General features: G+C 33.9%; 1 protein-coding gene across 5 annotated transcripts in view; it reads right to left on the minus strand.

The window, feature by feature from the left end:
• DACH1 (dachshund family transcription factor 1) overlaps positions 1 to 12,495 on the minus strand; it is a 355,298-nt gene that overhangs the window by 95,804 nt on the left and 246,999 nt on the right. For 3 of the 5 annotated variants that reach the window (XM_066313379.1, XM_066313376.1, XM_066313378.1), the window contains 2 exons: positions 8,564 to 8,699; positions 6,119 to 6,253 (listed from right to left, as the gene is read on the minus strand). In XM_066313379.1, coding sequence (XP_066169476.1) covers positions 6,119 to 6,253; positions 8,564 to 8,699 — 271 coding nt within the window. Of the gene's footprint in view, positions 1 to 6,118; positions 6,257 to 8,563; positions 8,700 to 12,495 lie in introns of all 5 variants that reach the window. The other 2 variants (XM_066313375.1, XM_066313377.1) reach the window with 1 other exon arrangement.

Here is a 12,495-nt window from a genome sequence, read left to right on the forward strand (position 1 = left end):
ATCCAGACATTAGATTTCATATGAAAGTGGAGAAAATTTTTCAACAAATTGAAGTTGAATGGTATAAACAAAATGAAACTGCCTCTGCTTGAATTGTGAGAGTCCGATGCATCTCAAAGGACTCAAACCCAAATTATCTGCACTCAAGGAAAGAATCTCTGAATACTCATTCTGACCACATGCAAGGATAAAAGATTCTGTAATATTTGTGTTATTTCTCAGAACAAAAACTTGAAAAAGATTACATGAAGACAGTGTATACAAAAAAGGCAGTTGAATTAAGTTTGTTTTTCCTTAAAAAGAGAAGGAAATATTATTAGTTACATAAAATTGACCACAGTATTTACAAGGAAATAATGTCTATGTCTATGCTGCAATTCTCAGTTAAGGCTTTTAAAAACTGATTTTTTGGAGTATTTTGAACAACTTAGATAAAACCAATTGCACAGCAGGTTATTAGCACTTTCAAAGTAATACCTTCAAGTGGAAGATATTCTTAAAATTTTGCTGTGATGTCTCTTTTGTGTAAAAGTAACCATAAGTCACCTTTATAATCCATTAACTGTAATAGCTTTTAATGTACTTTTAAAATTCCTGAGCCTCTCAGGTTGAGTGAAAAGATACACTAACAACTAAAGTGTAAAAAGGTTATCTTGGTGATACTGGCTTTATCAAACTTTTAATTTAGCAGATCTTTATTACATTGTCTGTCACAGGTTACAAATTTGACTACTATTTTTAAGAGTTTGAGAAGTCCTAGGTGAAGTAGAAAGTGTGAACTCAGTACCTTTAGGATTTAACAACTAACATATTAAGATTTAATAGGAAAGATTTAGGATGTAAAATGAGAATATAGACTTAAAACGCGTTAACTGTAAATGTATTGGCATGCAGAAACACATCAAGGTATACTAATATTCTTGTTACATTAAAATGCAATATTCTGCAAAATAAATGTAAGTATCTCTCTCTGTGTATGTATCCATACAAAAATGAACAGATAAAATGTTTACACAAAGACCTAGGCAGCAGAACTGCCAATGAAAATTACTCTGTACATCAACTGGTAAGTACTCCCTTAAAAAAGGGCTTTCTCAGAGAACTAACTAAAATCCTAACAGACCAGAAACAGAATTTAACCAAAGGTCTGGATCACTTGTTTGATGACTTTGCTAGAGAACCATTCAGGTTAAAGAGAATTTTGTTGATACTAAAACTTCCTTTGAGTCTTTCATATTTTAGAAACATATTCATATGTGTTTCTGTATTTAAGGTGAATAAACATGTTATATTTACATTGTGCACACATTTTAAGAGGATTTACTGCTGATAATGCAGAATGATTATCTAACTATAGAGAATGACATACCTAAGATTAGTTTCCTTTTTGATGCACAAATGTTAACAGGAAAATCCAACTCTAACTTCAGAATATCTAAATTATTTTCCATTTTTTACTGAGGATGCTTTGAAATTTTATGATTCCCCTTTACAAATATTAGCCAAAGATCTGAGACTGATGTTGTCTCTAGAGAGGTACAGAAAATGAAGAAAAAAACTAGGACTTTTTAATATGTGGATTTCATAAAGTTATACCTTAATTGCTGCTGTCAAGAAGCAGTTATTTTTGATTATCTGAAAAATACTTGTGGAATTTTAATTTATATAATAGTTTAAAGCTCTTCTGAAAGAAATACTTTAACTTCTTTTGTGAAAATGGTGAATATTTTGTGTTTTGCCATAGAAAATAGCTTGCATATTTTCAGCAAGAGAGTGTCCTTCCCGTAACACCTCAAATAACATATTCAATTGAAAATGTAAGCATGACATTCAGGCTTCATTTGCTGTTGGTGTCTATCTAAAAAAAATATAAATTGATAGAGACAGAAAATTCTAATCTGATGCCCTAAGGCCAGATCCAATAAAACACTTAAGCATCTAAATTTGGTGTTAAAGCAACCAACTTTTCAGTGGTTGTCCCCCAAAGGTAATCTTGGGCCGAAGTGAGCTGGGTCATACATTCCTTTATAGAATGCAGAGTAGAGAGGTACCAGTGAGGGTATGCTACAAGCAGCCACTGCCTCCAACATCACCCCAAAAAATTGTATGGAGCTACCTGGAGCTAGTAAGTAGAGAAACACTGCCAACAGGACTGAGCTGTAAATTACACCTTGCAGACTCAACACAACCCGAGTCCAGGTCATAAGGGTAAAGGGATGATGTTAAAATATACTTCCCTCTTTTACAAGAACTACAGTGAATAAGGATACTGCTCGGGAAACATGTCACAGGTTCAATTCTCTCTAGAGGGAATTAGCCTCCACATCTCCAAGGAGGGTGTGTTTGCCATTGGCTATTTTGAACTCTCTTTTTTTGCAACACTTCAGATCAATGAGTAAAAAGAGGATCAGGATTCAGCAGTCTAGTCTTTATGTTCTCCACTAGTTTTTCTTTCCTATGCTATATCCATGCTTAACAGATAATATTACTGAAAAGCTGAACGGGTATTCAGCTCCATAAAAAACACCAAAAATCTGCTTCTGACTAGGAGCTTCATACTGGGAGGTCTGCAGGACATCACATGTAAGCTGAGCAGAAAAAGTGATAAAATATACCTCACCAAAGCTGAAGGACTACCTAGTGCAAACTCCTTGTGCCACAGAAACTTGAAAAGACTTAAAGTCTCTTAACATAGAAAACTGAATGGATCTTTTCTCCTCTTTTCTCTTCTTGAATTATGACTCCCATACTTAAGTCCTCCTTGTTGAATCTGACCTAATAAACCAAATGTGCATCATCAAATAGTCCATAATTACAGATTACAAAATTAGATACTTGGTTTTGGCTGTCAAGCACTTGAACTAACATTGTGTACTTGAACTTACTTCATTCTTTCTAAGACTATTTACATTTCTACAGCCTGCTTTCAGTAAAATTGGAAAAGCTGCTATCTTATAAGAGAAAAACCTTTGGAAATCTAGGGGAATTATTTCCTGTGATACAGATGATGACATCTTGAGTGATGTATGAACTGTGAGGCAAAAGTGCTCTGCAGTGTCTCCTGCAATCCTCCCTAGTCCAGACTAGGATCCTGGCTGGACCACAACATAACCTTAGCAAACTCAAGTTTCCTTCTTAGGGAACTCAGGGAATGAGTGGGACTTCAGATGTGTACATTGGGCCTTGACCCAACATGAAGGCAGGATGAAGCAAAGCTGCACACCTAGATTAAGGAGCTGTAAGATGTCCCAACATCCATGTTTTACACATGGCCACTGGCAACAGAAACTCTTCCAGTTTTCCTGCAACAAATAATTTCATGAGCCTGATGTGAACTTTCTAGTTTTAACAGACAGATTCACAGAACCTCATTTCATTGTTGGTGTCATAATAATAACCTGACTCCACTGAAGGTAAGGTAACTCTGAACTCTGCATACCAGAACCTGAAAACTGATTTTGAAGATAGTCTAAAGGCAAAAAAAACCCCCAAACCACAACAACCCAAAACAAAACACAAATGCCACCCCAAAACATAAGCAAACGAACAAAAAACCAAACCAAAACCAACCAACCCCCTCCCCACCCCCCCCGCCGCCCTAAAATAACAACAAAAAAAACACAAAAGAAAAACCCACACAAAACAGCACAAGTGCTTTACTGGTAGCTTAAACCACTCTAATAAAATAAACTAATTTTTGTCATTAATACTAAATCTTGCCAAATTTTGAATAGAAATACATATGATCTTTGAAAGACTTATTCAGTTTGCCAATGCCAATGAACTGTTTAATTTTGTTACATCATGCATGTTTCTAACAGGTAAATGGCATTTTCTCTCCTGTATCCAGCTCACAGATCAGGTGAAACAAATGATTCACCCCACTGACATTCAAAATTTGATATGTTGATCAGTTGCCTCTGTTATAATTTTGTTCCCCCTTTTAAATTATCTGTTGACTGTAAATAAATTTTCCCTGATCTCAGATCACTTCAGAAATTTTCATCTTTTCATTTTTTTTAATGGAAGAAGAGACAAGCAGAGAAAAGATAGGGCCTTCTTTATTAGCCAGGAGTTCTTAGGTTCTCCCAGGTTTGATTAAAAGACATTTTAGTTTCATCTAGTAGATTTCTGCCAACAAAAGTGGCTTAGAAGAAAACACATTACTTTTTAAATGATTCATTATACTTATTTAGAACTTTTTTCTCTTTCTCTTTTTCTTTTTTTCTTTCTTTTCTTCTCTTTTTATCCTTCTTCTCCTCCTTCTTCTTCTCCTTCCTTCCTTCCTTCCTCTAATGAAGATGATGGGTTGCAACAATAAAAGTGCCACCATTTACATATGTGTGTTTGCACTTTTAAATATGGTCACAGTCTGACTGATTTGCAGGGGTAAAACAGTTTTGAAATCTTATTGCAAGTTCACAGTGACCAAAGTAGATAATTACTATCTCCACAAATATCTGTAAGTCAAATCACTTGTTTTAATACAGATTGGATTAGTACTAAAGTTACAAGACTGATATGAGAGACATGATAAATGTAGTCATGACAGAAAACAATTTTTAATTTAGTAACCTCTATCAATCTAGATAGCCCATGAATATTTACCATTAATTTAGTAGGCTGGAACAGAGTGGAGGAAAAAGAACAAAAAAAAAAAAATAAAAAGGAGGTTTGACCTGAACAAGGACTGAGGAAAAAAGAGAATTCTCAGCAGTTTTACTGAGAACAAACCTTGCAAAAACTGGCAAAATACATTTGAGATATCATAATTAAAATAAAAAAAAAATAAAATAAAAAAAAAAAAAAAAAAAAACAAAAAAAAAAACAACAAAAACCCCCGAAACTTTAAAAAGCCTGAATGACATGCAAAAGTAGTTGCAAATCTTAATATGTACTTCTTTTTGCAGAACTTTCCAGTTGGATTACAGTTAAACAAGTAACTTCAAAGGCTGAAATAAAATCATTTATGGAAATTCAAAACAAACCTATCTGATCATATCATACTTCACAGCAGGGATACAATTTGCAGAGGCTGAGTGAGGGCATAGTGTAAGCAAAAACAGGTTGTGTGTGCAATGAACCAAACTAAATGGTTTATATAAAAGAAATGTTGTTTCCATTAATTTTTCTGGTAATCTTATTAAAAACACCACCTGTCCAAAATAGAATTGTCCAGGTTTTCATTCTTTTTCAGTGTCCAAACACAAGACAGAGAAGGTATCATTCTATAGCTATTAAAATAAGTCACAAAGTGTCTTATTTTGAAATCTTTGTAGCTACAGCAGATCTGTTTCAATGTCTGGTTTTTATACCTTTTACTTTTTCTTTTGTTGTGCTCAAAGAACTGATTTTTCTGATAAACTTAGAGAATTTTTTTTGAAGCATGCATTGCATTTTAAGCCTCTCTTTAAACAAAATGTTTCCTGTCTATAACATTTAAAAATCACACATATTAAGTAAATAAAACATAAAGTGCACTATTTTAAATTCCACCATCGCAGCACCAAAATCCCCTGTAAGAATCCTGAACAGGAACTTGACTTTGAATACCAGAAGAGATGAAATGGTGTCATAATCAGCATAAGTGCGCATGGACTATTCGCCTAGATCAAACACTTTGGTCATATACTCAATTAAATTTAAATCCCATTATATAATGTATACCAGCCTCATTTTATGCAATTCCCTAATTTAATGGCTTGGTATTAGCCTTTTTTCCTTTTTGCACACGTGGACTAATTTTCACGGTGCTCAGTCCCTCTGGGAAGTAGGTCATTAAAGTCAACTGGACGGAGACAGAAAGTTAATACCTAAACAGTGCTGCAGAAGGGTCAGAGTCACAATAATAATGTAAAACAGTTTTTCACTTATCCTACTTTGCAATATTTATGAAATTTCCCCCTCATATATATGTATTCATTAATCTTGGAGATTACAAAATAGAACAATAATGGAAATTGACACCCTGTTACAATTTGATTTGTGAAACTGGAAAGAGATAACCCAAGAAAACAAAAAAATCCCAATTAAAAAATTAAAAATCATGATTATAAAAATATTTAGCTACCAAGACAACATTTGCACTGAAGCAGTAGAATTATAATATTCATATTACCTTTCTCAATGTGTATTCTTTTTGTCTCATGTCCCACATCATGACCAGCCAGATCACCTTCCTTAGGTCCAGGCAGGACATTAGGTGACAAACCCATCAGCATTTGGTTCATAGATAGCCCATTCTGATGGACAGCTGCTAGACACAAGGGCAAGCAGAAAGAAATCAGTCATCATATTAACAATACTCTTTTTTAGTTATTTTACACCGCCTTCCTCTTAATTATGCAAGAATTCTAACAATCACAAAGTTACTTAATTAGTGCCACCAGGATGCACATCCACGAAAACTTTCTTCCTGTTACCTCCAGTTTAAAACAATCAATTTTTAAAACAAAGTTCAGTAACCTTGGATAACTTTGCAAGTGTGTTCTTGCTTATTTAAAAAGAATTGTTAAATTTTTAGTTTATTGTACAAAAACACTTGGTACTAACATTCCCAATATGCAGTCCCTAAGAACTTTCTTAAATGAAGCATTGTGGCCTTTCAGGTTTTTCCATATATTCTGTGCAACAGTAAAATTGCTTATTTGCTCATCAGACAGGTGAAAAAGCTCTTTCCTAGAGTTTTTAGAGACCTTCACAAGTCTCAAACACACCTCAGAAACTCATAATAGGTAGTTTATATTTCTATGCTTTTATCCTGAAAAAAGCTGGTTTTTTCAAGAGGTTTTTACCATTTTAAGTAATTTTTTTTTTTTTAATATGGAACCCATATTCCTGTAATAGTCATTTTATTCTGACTGGCACCACAAAAGATGTACTTAAGAACCAGGTGTGATGTTAGCAAATCAGATAGGACAGAAAATTATTATCTTATAGATAAGTAAGTTATTGAAATGATCCACTACTTAAGGAACCCTGTAATGCTCACATGGAAGAAAAAAATGTGCAAAGGTCCCATTCCTCTATAAATTAGAGAGTAAGCTGATCAATACAATTTCTGGTTTTGTTTTTAAAAAAAAGTGTCATTCCTTAGAAAAAACCCAAAAAATATATCTCAATTTAGATTTGGGGGGTTTGTGTTGTTTTGTTGTTTGTTTTTTTAAGATTATCAGTGGTAAAGGTCTTCAATAGTTGTAGACAAATATACTATTCAATCATTTAAGAAAAATTTTTAAATCCATCTTTGTGAGGGTTTTTTTCGGAACTTCACTTATGAAGCCTGCAGTGGGTTGATCCTGGTTGGATCACACACACACACCATGTGCCCACCAAAGCCACCCCATCCCTCCCCCTCCTTAACTGGACAATAGAAGGAAAATATAATGAAAGGCTTGTGGGTCAAGCCTAGGGAAATAGATAGGTCACAGTATATGTGATGCCAATTTAATCTGCTCTCTGAATTGTCCAAGTGATAAGAAAACAGAATTTTCAGCTTGTCATAGTCAGGCTTCATTTCTTTTCTTTGGTAAGTCATTTTTCATCACACACTAATGAAAGATCTCTCATCTGAAGGTCAATGAAGAGTCAGCTTCCTGAGTCTGCGGAGAGCCTGAAAAGAGGCAGCCTAAGGACACGTGTTGCATCTAATCAATACGGCCACCTATTTCATACAGCTATTTCATGGCCCCCTATGTGTGTGCCAAACCCTCCAGTTTCACCTACTGACAAATTCCACTGTGCAAAGATGATTTAAATGCACGAAAACCTGCAACAGAGCAGTATTAACAGGAATGGACAACTGCAATATGAATTTAAGTACATATCCATAAAATAGTATGCATTTAAAACCTCAATTTCCATTGCTGCACTGGAATATCACAGAATTCAGAGTCTTTGCCATGTAATTTACAACCTTTATATGGAACTTTGATAAAAATGGGATCACTCTGGGACACCATGGTTTAATTTCACTCTGTCCCCTGTGAGCTATGAGGTGATAATATTCTTTCTATCATATATTTCTATCATATTTTCTATTCATCATATCATATTTCTATCATATTATCATATTTATAAAATTTACAAAATTTTGTATTTAAAAAATTTATAAAGTATGCACATCTTTAATTTAACCCAATTCTTTTCTTTACCAAGCAACTCTACCATGTAAAATATTGTTTATGAAGTCAGATTCAATTTAGAAATCAAAACAGAGTAACCAGATTAAATAAAATTCAATTTCTTTTAAAAATGTTTACACTATATGTTCAGTTCTAAAACTAATCTAGCAAATTGCTTCCCGCCTGCAATTCTGTATTTCATTGCTCATATCTTTATGTTTAATATGACATGATGGCCGTTTATATCACTACCTGTTAATGTAGCATCAGATATTATGATACTGTAAAGTGGGAAACATAATGTTGGAAGATAGTTATTGCAGCTGAACTTCTGAACATGATACATCTGAGATGTATCTAAGGCGAGGGCATTTTGATTTGAAAAACAAGCTGCACCTAATCAAACTTAAAGTGGTGAGAAGGAGAAGAATGGGACCTACGGATTCTGTCTGAAGAGCTCTCAGTCCGTGCAGGAGAGCTGGACACACTGCTGCTTCGATGAGAGGATGGATGGCTCCCAGGTCTTCGGCCCTCTTCAAGGGAAGGAGCAGGAGAAGGGCTGTCTGGAACACGTTCCTAGACCACACAAAAAGTCATTGCAAAGAAATGGCAATGTTAAACCAAGCCTCTGTTTCCAAACATCACTTCCCTAAACTGAATCTCCCACCTAAATTACAACCTATTCATTCCCCTGTTGAGGTTTCCAGGATTTACAGAGCATTCTCAAAGGAAATTTGGCAACTTCAGGACACTAGAGGTTACATTCAGCATGCAATGCGAGCACTGCTCATCCTATTAGGCTTTTAACTGCCTTCTGGACTTCTTAAAAAAATAAGAGGTTTGTTCTGTCTTTTGTTTTGTTTTGTTTGGTTGGTTTCTTGTCTTAGTTTTTTTATATTTTTCTTTGTATGTATTTTTCTGTTCGTTTGTTGGGTTTGGTGTTTTTTTTTGTTGTTGTTGTTTTTTTGGTTTGGGGTTTTTGTTTGTTTGTTTTGGGATTTTTTTATCATTCATTTTCTTTACTCATCATGCAGTTGAATTGGAAGTATACATTTTGGCTTACAGATGTTAACTTTGTGGGATGAGGAATTATGTATTTCTGTAAATAAATGAAGACCAGGTACTATTGTTTTATCTCACACTGACTTTCACTCCACATTTCAATTTCAAAGAGGCATCTTGAGCAATGAGAGCTTATAGGACTGTTATGGATCATAAAGAAAATATAACCAAATATACCCTCCTTATAGTACCTACACCAGTAACATGACTGATGTAAGACCAAATGTTTGTTTTTACCATGGAACACAAATTTGGAATGAATCAACGCTTTTTGGATGAATGTGGCCATACCACTTCAAAATGCGGAAAAACACCATTCCACTTTCTTTATCCAGGGAAAGGCCTGGCAGGGGAGCCAAGAGTAGCTATCACACACTTCAAGACATTCCTTGGTCTTGAAAACCAGAATGTAAGGACTCTGATGGCTTGAATTGCACATCTGCTATGTGAGAATTGTTAGTATGTACCAGATAGATATATCTGAAATTTACCCAGAAGTTGGCAGAAACAATAATCAAAGGGAGATGAGTGCAGAATAGTTCTTTCTAGAAAATGTGCTGTCTTTCCCTGAAATTTCCTTTTTACTGCTTGAAAGTTCTCAAGACTCATTGCTAAAATACGTGAGACTGAGGCTATTTTGGACAAATAGTGATAAAAATAAATAAATCCTATAGGGGAAATCTACTGGAAGGATTGAAGATGTTAAACTAGCATTTTTTTTTTTTTTGCTTGTTTTTCTCCTTTTGATAACTGAAAACCTGACTTACAATGAAAAAAATGAGCCCAAACCACCAATCAACAAACAACTGCACACAATCAATTGAATAAAAGCTTATGGTAATGAAATAATACAATTAGTACGTGTCTAATAACACAAAAGAAAACTTGCTGTTGCAAATGCATTTTCTTGAGAAAAGCAGCACATTCCTCACACAGTAAAGTTCTTTTGGAGCAGTCATTATTTTACTATGCACAGTCACTAGATAAATATTTATTTCTCTGAATGCATTCCTAAGACATTTTCCAACATCTTCAATTATAGTCATCAATAGATTTGTTCCAAGTAAGTTTCAGAAAAAATTATCTGCTGAACTTGAGATTCTGATTGCAAAGGGATTCCATGAGCATACTGATGGAGTGGGAGGAGATTTTTTAGAGCAATGTTTCAAGACATTTAAGTGGATTCCACTTTAATAGTCTTAGGTTTTTAAGTCAAAAACATTGATGAGGATAGCTTAACTGCATCATAGCTCTAGGCTTATTATGACTTTGATTGTGTTTATATGTCCATGAACTGGGTATTCAAGAGGAGGATTATAACGCAGATGTTTTCAGAATGTAGAAGATTTATTTCTTTAGATTTAGGAGGATTTAAGCATGCACAGTGTACAGATTTGATATAAATTAGAACACGGTATATTTAATCATTCATTTAAAATATAATTTCACTGTTTGGCATACAATGTATTGTTCTTAGAAGGGTTTCATTAAAATGAAATCCAGTGAGCACATAAGATTTGAATACAGAGCTGCAGAGTAAATTAATTTATTTAAACAGCTTAATTTGTTTATCCTATTTATTTATGTGTGCTTTTACAGCACGTATTATGAGATGGAGCAAGCAAAAGGAATGCACAGGACAACGAAATATAATTACTGTACAAACAAAACAGATAATGAGTTTTATTCTCATATAATATGCTATAGAAAAAATCCATGAGAAAACTATATATCTTGGCTTTATCAATTCATTTGTAAAGTACCCTTTAATTCCAATAAAACATGGGATTGAACTATACAGAAATGCAAAATAAACCAATTTAGTACCTTAATTATTTTTTTATATCCTTGCTTCATACTTCCACAATCAGCAATCTAGTCTATGGCATTTTTTGTGTTTAACAAATTCACTGCAATAATAAATGGCAATGCTACTGATAATAAATTGAAATACTCTGTAGCTCTAAAAAAGCCATAGTAATAAACTAATGGTGCTGGAATATCAATATGTCTTCCTTAACAGAGATTTTGTGTAGAAAAGATAAATTTGGTTTGTGGAAAAACATAAACTTAACTTTAGACTTCATCTAAAATTTTTCAAAAAAGGAAATGTTAAAAACTGTGTTCATTAAACAATGCAGATCAGAGCTATTTTGTCACTTCTACAGCATGCCACTTTCGTACAAGTTACTCTAATTGAAACAGCAAAGAAATTGAATTTACTGACTTATGATCCTGGCAACAGAAATCACCCTAGAATTCTGTCCACTGCCAAATATTTTTCCTAAAACTTGCCTACTCCCTGAGGCAGATATTTCTGGAGAATCTGGTGTATAACCCTTTCTTGTTATTTTTTTCCTCCATTTTTTGCTTCCCTATTACTTTCTACAGATACTCACACGTAAAAAGTAGTGTGAACGATTTAGCTAGTACGCAGCAATTTAGCACATGGTTGACCAACACTTTAGAATTGTTAAGACTCTCAGTTAGGTAGAACAGGAGGCTTTACTAAGCAGGGGGCAACAAACTCTTAGGGGACAAATTTGAAGCATTCCTTATCTTGGTGCTCTTTACAATTTGATCCCAATCATGAATCCTAAGCATTTAAGAATCTGACATTTACCTCCTCCAAGAATGTTCCTACCACAAAAAAAATTCACTCTAGGGAACTCTAATGCCCTTTCTTGTTCTCTTACACCACTGACAAGTTACACACCCGCATTATCAAGTCCATTTCATAAGTAACAGACTTGCTCCTGTGACACTGGAAATTTCATTTTATGCTATAAAAAACAGGTAAAATATTTCAATATCTGAGATTTTAACACATGAGATTGAGGTTATCTCTAGAATTGAAATCATTCCAGTTTTGTTCCAGAATAATACATACCATTCACAAAATCACACTGTCTTGGTCTCTTCAAATAAAACAGAAGAGTCTTAATGTATTTATCAATGTTTTTCTAAATTTCTCAAATAAGCAAATACTGTATTCTGAATGCTACTTTTAAGTAATTTTTTTTTAAATAATTGTCTTAATAGTCAGTAATGGTATTCAGAAATACTTTGTTTCCTATATCATATGTCCTTGTCCTCTTATCAGGTCACAAAGTTAGTTATACAATATTAATTTCTTCTTTTTTGCCTATTTTATTTCTGCTTCAGCAGCAGGTTTTCACTGTTTGAAAATTGATTCATTACCAAAAGCCTTCCTCAAAATATATCAAAACACAAAGCTGATGAAATTTAGCTGTTGTATCACTATTGAAGACATGTCAGGTAATATATGTAGGAATAATCCTTCTGCTCC

This window comes from Sylvia atricapilla, chromosome 2, assembly GCF_009819655.1.
Source record: "Sylvia atricapilla isolate bSylAtr1 chromosome 2, bSylAtr1.pri, whole genome shotgun sequence".
Classification (NCBI taxonomy): Eukaryota; Metazoa; Chordata; class Aves; order Passeriformes; family Sylviidae; genus Sylvia; species Sylvia atricapilla.